The 9,123-nt window shown below is 53.3% G+C and overlaps 3 protein-coding genes and 1 pseudogene across 3 annotated transcripts, besides 4 other annotated features; 1 reads left to right on the top strand and 3 right to left on the bottom strand.

Annotated features, from left to right (window-relative positions):
• Tc00.1047053508427.10 (uncharacterized protein) lies at positions 1-598 on the top strand (the record flags this gene model as incomplete). Its single annotated transcript, XM_800739.1, has 1 exon — positions 1-598. A coding segment is annotated over one exon (598 nt), but the record flags the coding sequence as incomplete, so codon positions are not given.
• Positions 1-2,639: a sequence feature (heterozygous, non-Esmeraldo-like haplotype).
• On the bottom strand, positions 1,580-2,422 carry Tc00.1047053508427.20 (mucin-associated surface protein (MASP), putative; the record flags this gene model as incomplete). The annotated part of the gene is made up of 1 exon (XM_800740.1): positions 1,580-2,422. The coding sequence occupies one exon, from the start codon at positions 2,420-2,422 to the stop codon at positions 1,580-1,582; it is 843 nt and encodes a 280-aa protein (XP_805833.1).
• Positions 1,964-2,031: a sequence feature (CT-rich).
• Positions 2,640-9,123: a sequence feature (areas not merged during assembly with more than two copies in the genome that could not be assigned to a particular haplotype).
• Tc00.1047053508427.30 lies at positions 4,358-5,158 on the bottom strand (annotated as a pseudogene).
• Positions 6,261-7,061, bottom strand: Tc00.1047053508427.40 (mucin-associated surface protein (MASP), putative; the record flags this gene model as incomplete). Its single annotated transcript, XM_800741.1, has 1 exon — positions 6,261-7,061. The coding sequence occupies one exon, from the start codon at positions 7,059-7,061 to the stop codon at positions 6,261-6,263; it is 801 nt and encodes a 266-aa protein (XP_805834.1).
• Positions 6,616-6,763: a sequence feature (CT-rich).

The following is a 9,123-nucleotide window of genomic DNA, read 5'->3' on the forward strand; positions in this document are numbered from 1 at the left end:
ATTCAGTCACCGGCCCAGTGCGCTTTGCTGGACACAACGATTAATCGCCTTCTTAATTTTGGCACGCACGCTTCTACCGCTGCAAAGCAGACCATGCCACGCCGCCATCAGCTGCGGCTGGTCGCACGGGCTGGTGCGTCCCATCACACCATGCAATCCTTTTCGATTGGATACGTTCATATTGTGTCACTGCATTGTGGCGAGGCAATTGTCCCATGCCTTGCCCCCACCTACCTCCATAATATGGAAGTACGGTATCGCGACGGTAGCAAAACATCCCTTGGCCTTAGCGCACCAAAGGAAGATACATCTTTCTACTTGCAAGCCAATCCAGCACCGCTGCGGAAGATACTCTGGATTCTTGCACTCACACAATACGAACGCTATATACGCCTCCATGATTACGAGGATTTGCGTTCCCTTATCTACTCGGAACCTATGCCGCCGTCCATGCATAATAAATTGGCGACATCAATCCTGCTTCCGAGAGATGCTGTTATTAATGGATTGCGCCGCGTATTTAATATTATTGGGATATTCCACAGCCACAATCGTGCTCCTCCTATTCAACATCTTATTTTCCCCTGGGACACTGTGAGTTGCAATAAAGTGGAATTTATCAGCCACGCTTTGCCGAAGGCGTCTCTGACGATGCCAAGCGCACGGCTCTTGATTCTATTTACTCCTCTCTGGGAGCGTATGATTTTGAATTATGGACAGACGTTTCTTCATCTCTCGCTGAGTTTGCATCTGGATCCGCTGCGCTATTGTATGGCTCCACCACGACAACCGATCTCCCTGTGGAGGTCCATCGTGCAGCAGCTGGCAGGCTCGCACGCTCATATAGAGCAGAGTGCCTTGCCACTGAAAATGGCATTAGACATCTCATACCTTTTTCTCTCGAAACATCCCAATCGCCCACACGAATCCTGGCGGCAACGGACTCCCTCTCGGCAACCACACCACACACATCATCACAACCACAAGCACCAGCAGCACTGCAGACCGTGGGTTAACGTGACCAATTGACGCATGCTGTACGTAAAAGAAAGCAATTAATGGCTTGACAGGGATAAGAAACACTGACAATATCGCACAACAAAAGAAAAAAAGAAAATAAAATAAAAAGTCATGCATCCACATTCTAAGCAAACCATCAATCCAAAAAAAAAAAAAACATAATGGGTCGACTCAACAACAACACAAATACAACAATTAAAAAAAACAAAAAGCCGAAGCGTGGGACGACCAGCGCACACACACTCTCATTGCTCCCGTAAAGCAAAACACACACACACAGGGAGAGAGAGAGAGGTCGCCCACTCAATGCAATAAAAACAAAACAGAAACAGTTACGGTGCTCCGCCCATGCAGCCAGGCAGGACGGCAGCGGTGCGTGTCGTGCAAAAGAGAGCACCAACGGGCCTGCATGGGTGTGCATGCATATATACAATGGGCACATTATTGTGTGTGCTTCGTGGGGTGAGGTGAGGGCGAGAGTCCATGCAAGGGGACACACACACAGAAAGAGAAGGACGAGTGTGTGCGGGCGGTGCACGGCTCTCTCTTCCCCCCACTCTCACGCGGCCACCACCGCAGCAGCAGCCGCACAAGCAACAGCAAGAAGAAGCAAAAGAGGGGAGGCGGTGTGGGAGATTGCGGTGCTGCCGTCACTGTCGCCAGTCGTCGCCGTTGTAGTTTTCATGGCTGCGGCCGTCACTGGTGTTTCTTTCGGATTGGCATCTTTATTTTCATTTTGTTTTCCCTCTCGTGTCCCTGCGGCATCAGCTGCTGGATCACCGTCTCCAGTTGTTGGTGTGCTGTTGGGATTTGTTATATTCGATGCTCCCTCCGCGCCGGAAGATAAACTCGGCTGCTCTCGACCGCCTGCTGACATCCCCTCTGTGGTGCCGGCACCAGCGTCTTCCTTCTTTTCCACCTCTTCTTCCTTCTGACCATTACGTTTTTCTTCTTGCTCTTCCTCGTCCTTATCTTCTTCTCGCCTTTCTTCTTCTCCTTCCCCTTCTCCTTGCTCAATCTCCTCTTCTTCCTCCCCTTTCGGTTCCTGCTCTTTACCCTTCTTTTCACCAACATCTTCAAATACTTGCGTTTTATCCTCCTTTTTCTTCTCTGCGTCTGCCGTTGATGATACTTGTGCCTCGGTTTTTATTGCATTCTCCGCTGCCACTCCGGTTGCGTCTTGCACCGATGATGATTTTTCTTTTAAGACCTTCGATTGATCGCTTCGACCACCTCCTCCAGCGGCACCTTTGGAATTTTTGTCGCTTTCAGAACCACTGACTTCACTGGACTTAGTACCCGGAGGAACTTGAGTTGGTTCCGCACGTCCACCACCGCCGGCACCGCACCACAGCACGCAGAGGGCACACACCAGCAGCACACGGCCAGTCATCGTCATCATCACGGCTGCACACACAATCTAGGGAGGGACAAAGAGAGGAGGATGAGAAGAACACACGCACATCAGCAGCATGGAAAAGGAGGAGTAGCGTTTGCATGAGGGCTGCTTTCATGAGCATGGGGGACGCGTGCACGCAGGAAGAACAGGCAACAATGAAACACCGAACAGCACGGCACACAGCTCCACGGCATGTAAAACCCACCCGCAGCTGCCCCAAAATAATGGAAGGGAAAGAGGGCACAACAGTACGGCAGGAACACAGTGATGCCGGTGCAGAAAAGGATCCCAAAACGGCGTGAAAAGGAAACAAAAAACAGTCTTCCCCCACAGCGGCCACATCCAACAACGCAAGTAATAATAACAGAAACAAACACCGCACACGGCAACTCACAGCGGCAGTGAGTTCCCTGTCGCCAATCTTCATGGCTGCACGCCACCGCACTCCTCGTGAGTCCATCGCTCCGCTGCCTTCCTCCTTCCCGCGGCTCCCCCGCACGAACAGCCACGGCACACAATCGGGTCCATCCGCACCCTTCGCCACGCCGCCCTCAACGACCCAACAGTCAACCGCCCAAAAACCGTTGCTGAAAACACACACCCGCAACAAAGCACGCGACGCAACATCGTCTCACGTGGACCCCGCCGTCAGAAGAACGTCATGTCAACCGTTTGGCCGGCACACGGCACAATCAATCAACAGAACGGAGAAGTAAGACAGGCACTCAATCAAGGACTCTCCACGCACACAGCCCTTTTGATGCCGCCACTGCTGCCACGGGCACGGCACCCGAGCGGAAAATGACACGCAGTAAAAAAGGCCTCGCAAGAGAGAAACAATCCACATGTCCATATGCAAAGCGCCACTCAGGCTGCTGCAGCTGCAGGGTCTGTGGGCAAAAATGCGCCTTACTGAATCCCGCCAGTTATGTCAGTCTCCCCTCCCACCAATGTAGCGCATAATGCACGGCGTGCGTCCACAGGCATCCACTCCCGGTGCCCTAGCAACACTTCAGAACACACATAATGGAGAAGGGAAGTATCATTACACAATGCCAAAGCAGGTAAATAAAAATAGGGAAATCAAAACCACACAGATCCCTCGCACACGCACACAAACACCCCACAGTATCCTCCAGAAGAAGTCAAACAATTTCTTATCCCAACCCATAATACAAGCGTGGTGCCGACACATCAGCAAACAACACAAAAGAGGGAGAGTGCATACAGCATGTCCCTGGTACAAAGTATACAGACAAGCAGAGCGTATGTATAAATACTGACAGGAACATGCCAGTTGATATAGGCCTTTCTCTCTTGCACCCACTGCTGAGTGTTGGCACCGCGACGGCAGCGGCAAGCAGAAGAATCAGCGGACAGGGACAAGCAGCAGCCGCACTGTTACTGCCGTGGATCGGAGGCGGGGCGTCCTTCATGTCTGCCTCCCAACCCCCAACCCCGCGCTTCATCCTTTCCCGGCGGAGGGTCCACGGCGCCCTGCGCATCATCAGCGGCATCAGGGTCCTTGGGTCCCGTGGCTGTGGCACCGCCACCGGCCTTGTCGCTGACGGCCTCATCTCCTAATGATTGTCCGACAACAGACGCCACACCATCGGCGGCCACATCGTCGATGTCCAGAAGATCGCTTTCCTTCTCCGCCTCCTGCGGCGCACCCGCGGTGTCGCTGGGCAAGAGCACTCCGTTGCCGTCGTGGCACCTGAGGCAACTTCCCTCTCCTCTGGCGACGGATGCTTCTGGGGAGCAGCCATGTCCACATCCTTCGGTGGTGTGCCACGGCCGGTCCCAATGCTTTCTGGATCGGGGACGGATGCCCGTAGCAAAGCTTGTTCAGTAGATGCCAGTGAAACCGTCCTGCTCCACACACCCTCTCTCCTCGCCACCCACAAAACTATTGGAAGGAGCCTGTCGCTGGTGGCGGATATCGTGCACACCTGCGCGTGTTCACGGCAAATAGCTTTTCCCTCGTCGTAGGGCGGAGCAACCCACGTAATCGTCGCCTCGGCCGTGCATGGGGCACAGCGGGCGTTACCCTCTTCAGTCACTCTCAGACGCACCCGCATGCCAAGGCACCGCAATGCCGCATGCATGACAACACCGAGATGTATGTTTCTTCCGGGTCCCTCGCATCCGTCGTGTTGGTGGGAGGCGTGTCCAGACACCACGAAGCGGGCTTGTCCCCAGGCACCGCAGACAAATATTCTCCCCTCCAAATAACAGCGGCAGCATTTCTCACATCCAGTGCGGGACCAATGACGGGGCAACGGTCCATCAGGCGTTTTGCTGACCCTTCATGGATACTCCCCAAACACCAACCGCGGGAATACCGATCCAACGTGCAGCGTCTGGCAGGAACTCCCGCTTTTCAGAACATCTGGGATATTCACTCATGTTCGGTGCGGAGCACTTCCTCTGCAGCAGCGCACAGCACGAATTCCTTCACCAGCGCATCGGCTCCGCCATCTCCCAGTTCACCCTCATGCAGCCCAGGTCAGCCGGTGCGGCCAGCGTCAGCTCCGTGCAGTAGACGGCACTCCCCATCGGTGCCATCCACTCATCCTTCGCGTGGCGCTTCGACCAGTGCGACTCCAGCGCCCTCCCGTCCCCACCGCCATCCTGCAGCTCCATGCCATCAATGTCGTCACGGTCGCGGGGCTCCCTCGCAGCCATCACGGCAGTCGTCGAGTGCACCACCACCGACAGCGCTCTGCCACGCACAGCACCATGTCAGCATTAGCTACACCAGTGGAACAATGCCCAGCACTCACCGTGAACCGACTGCAAACGCTGCCCGTGGCAAATGGGGGCACAATCAAAGGACCCTCCAGTGGCTGCACGAGCAGACAATCCGCATGCGGGTTGAAATCAGCAGGAACAACTTCATCCTCGAGAATGATCCCGTGCGCAAAGGATACAACGTCACCTTCACACTCGCAATTGCCATTCAATGAATTCATTGCGTAATACCGCTCTGAGATCCAATGCTTCCCGGTAGCATCCAGGTCCCTTGTGGATACTTTGATGCGGATGGGCATCCATCCCTCCATCCATCCCAATGACGGTGTATGGCTGCAGCGCACTAACTGCTCAAAAGGGTGCGTCCCTCACAACAACGCGGATCCAATTCGTGCTGTCGGCACGCATAACATATTCAACAAATCGTGGGTACGTCAAAGTGGCAGCAAAGCACCCGCTGGCAATCACACCATAAACACCATCACATGCAGTGGCGCCATCGCTTCAGTCTACTGTAAAGTGTAGAGCAAGTAAGCCATTGATGTGGGTGTTAGGCAAATATTTCGTGGCTCGCTGAAGCAACAAGGACCGATTGCGTGGGAAGAAACAAAGAACAGGAGAATACGAAAGAGAATATTCAGCCATCCGCACATTAAGAAGAAAACCAATCAATGAAAGTAAAATGGGTGCACCCAACCACAACAGAAGCAAAGATTCAAAACAAAAAGAAACAAAACAAAAAGCCGAAGCGTGGGACGACCAGCGGACACACACTCTCATTGCTCCCGTAAAGCAAAACACACACACAGGGAGAGAGAGAGAGGTCGCCCACTCAATGCAATAAAAAAAAACAGAAACAGTTACGGTGCTCCGCCCATGCAGCCAGGCAGGACGGCAGCGGTGCGTGTCGTGCAAAAGAGAGCACCAACGGGCCTGCATGGGTGTGCATGCATATATACAATGGGCACATTATTGTGTGTGCCTCGTGGGGTGAGGTGAGGGCGAGAGTCCATGCAAGGGGACACACACACAGAGAGAGAGAAGGAAGAGTGTGTGTGCGGGCGGTGCACGGCTCTCTCCCTCACTCTCACGCGGCCACCACCGCAGCAGCAGCCGCACACGCAACAACAACAAGAAGAAGCAAAAGAGGGGAGGCGGTGTGGGAGACCGCGGTGCTGCCGTCACTGTCGCCAGTCGTCGCCGTTGTATTTTTCATGGCTGTGGCTTCGACTGGTGTTTCTTTCGGATTGGCATCTTTATTTTCATTTTGTTTTCCCTCTGCTGTCCCTGCAACATCAGCTGCTGGGTCATCGTCTCCATTTGTTTGCGTGCTTTTGAGATTTGTTTGGTTCGCTGCTTCCTCCGCACCAGAAGATAAACTTGGCTGCTCTTCACCGCCTGCTGGCATCCCATTTGTGGCGTCGGCATCATCTTCTTTGATTTTCTCCTCTTCCCTCTCCTTATCTTGTTTCTCTTCTTTCGTCTCACTCTCTTCCTTCTTCGCATCATCTTCACCTTCATCTATTTCCTCCTCTTCATATTCCTCTTCCCCTTCTTCATTATCCTCCTCGCCATCTTCTCCCTTTTCTTGCATTTCTGATGCTTGTTTCTCCTGTTGTTGTGCCGCTGATGTGTCTGCTCCCGCTACCGCTACCATTATGTCTGTCACCGATTCTGCCGATAATTGTGACTTTGCCGTCGCACCGGAATTGACACCTCCCCCAGCGCCATTAGTGGTGTTTTTTGTACCGTCAAGATTATTGCCACCTTGAGACGCACCACCCGGAGGATCTTGAGGTGTTTCAGAACATCCACCACCGCCGGCACCGCACCACAGCACGCAGAGGGCACACACCAGCAGCACACGGCCAGTCATCATCATCGCCATCACTCCTGTCACTCGCGTGCAGCCTTCAGCACAAACTAACAACACGTCAACGCAAAGTGAAAGCAAAAGGAGACAGACAAGTCACAAAATAACACGCACCGTAAACAACGGCAGCAGCCCTGCAGAGGAACGCACACTGACCTGCACACCAGAAGTAAAAAAGCGATACCAAAACAAAAAAAGTAGTTGAGTGCCCAACGGGAGTCTCCTCCTCCAAAAAAAACACACTTCAGCAGAATCATCATTTCGTACGCCATGCAGCAAAGCAGGACTGTGTTTATATGTACATGCGTACAGTACCTGCACAAGGAAAAAATTATTACTGTTCTACAAGCCCACACAACATCCCACACATTTCATGCGGCATCCGGCCTGTCTCTCCACTCCTCCTTTTGTGTCGTCCGTGGAACGCACAGCCGTGGGGCCTGTACCGCGTGTGGGCAACAGAAGCAATCAAGAGGGAAAGCAATTCGCTCATGACGGTGCGCAGCAACTGACCATTAAGTAAAACAAAAGAAAAAGGCACTCCCATTGTTCCATGTAAACAATATTTAAAAGAACACCAAAAAAAGAAAGCCCGCAGGGAACGCGGCACATATTCTCCGTGAGAAGTCGCAACTCCACACTCCGTGGCTCAGAACACTGCCACAACCACACACAGTCCCAAAAGCAGAAGCAGCAGTGGTGTTTCCACACACGAGGTTATACGTTCGCCGCCGCTCACCGTCGGCAACAACATGTCACCTTCGAACTAGACGTCTCTACTCTCTTTATTTTTTTGTTTAAAGGAGATGTGGTCTGTGTGGCGCTGCTGCACGCACCGCTGATTGTGGGCTCCTTAGCGGCGGGGGCGTGTGCTCGAGGACCATGGATACAGTCCCATCGCCCGTACACATCGGTGGTATTGGACGTCATGATGTCATTATATTTTTTTTCTACTCTTATCAGCGCGTCTAGCTATACAATGCCATCTGGGTGCCGAAGAGGTGGTCGAGCAACGACAAAAGTTTCCTGCTATGAAGCAGCTGCCATTGAGAGAACTTTCCGAGACGAAGGTCCCGCTCAATGCCCAGCCGTTGACGCACAGCCAAGGTGCCTGGACATTCTAGAAGCAGATGGTGCAAGGTTTCCTGCGGGCCAATTGGCGTGCTTGTGGAAGCTGGCTGATCCTGCGGCAGCAGAGATCGCCTCCTGGCACTGCTGTTTCGATGTCGTGTGGCGTCTGGGTTGTGTGCGCAGCGACTTCTGTGCGGTGCGGTGCTTCTCCGTGTGGGGAAAACCATGTCACAGAAATCACATTTGAGCTCGGGAAGCGGTGGAGGATGCTCCGGACGAAATGACCGACAGTGACTGACGAGACCCGAGAATCCCGTCAATGTAGAATCACAGTGCGGACATTTCTCCTTCCGACGGCGTGTGAGGGTCCGCCTCCTTACTGGAGAGACGTCTTCATCCCTCGCCGACGGGGGAACAGTGTCCGTCCCCGGTGCAGTTGGATCGTTGTTAGAGCGCATATATGCAGACTGTTCCGGTGAGATGTTGCAGAAACGGCATTGGTTCGTGCAATCTCTCACAGTCCAGTATAGTCGGCCCCAGAGCTCAGATTCCCGCACCTTGCCCTTGCGAGGTGAACCAGTTCCTGACGGTGGAGAACTTCCTGAGTGATCAGGTCCTTACCGCTGAGATCGGATGGCCTTGTGCCGCAAAGCAAGTAGCGATGAGTGTCTTGACGAATGGTACCACGCCACTTGTTGGTGAGCTGGGTAGTGAAACATGTCAGCAGATCCGTATGCCATAAAGGTGCGATTCCTTGCTCCGTGTATTGTCCACTTGCCATAGTCTGCGTCGCATACTGATCTGCAAGCTCGTTAGCATGTACTCCACAATGTCCGTAACAAAACTGCAGGTGCACGGACCAGCCAGCACGCGTCAGTGTTAAGAGACGCAGCCAGATCTGATCCTCCGTCCAGTCTGTCTGACTGGGCGGGCCCTTGTTTAGAGCCGCTAGAAGAGACTGACTGTCCGTAACCACAAGCAGGGTTTTACGCCTGTGTCGGATACG

The sequence above is a fragment of the Trypanosoma cruzi genome, genomic scaffold (assembly GCF_000209065.1).
Source record: "Trypanosoma cruzi strain CL Brener 1047053516815 genomic scaffold, whole genome shotgun sequence".
NCBI lineage: Eukaryota > Euglenozoa > Kinetoplastea > Trypanosomatida > Trypanosomatidae > Trypanosoma > Trypanosoma cruzi.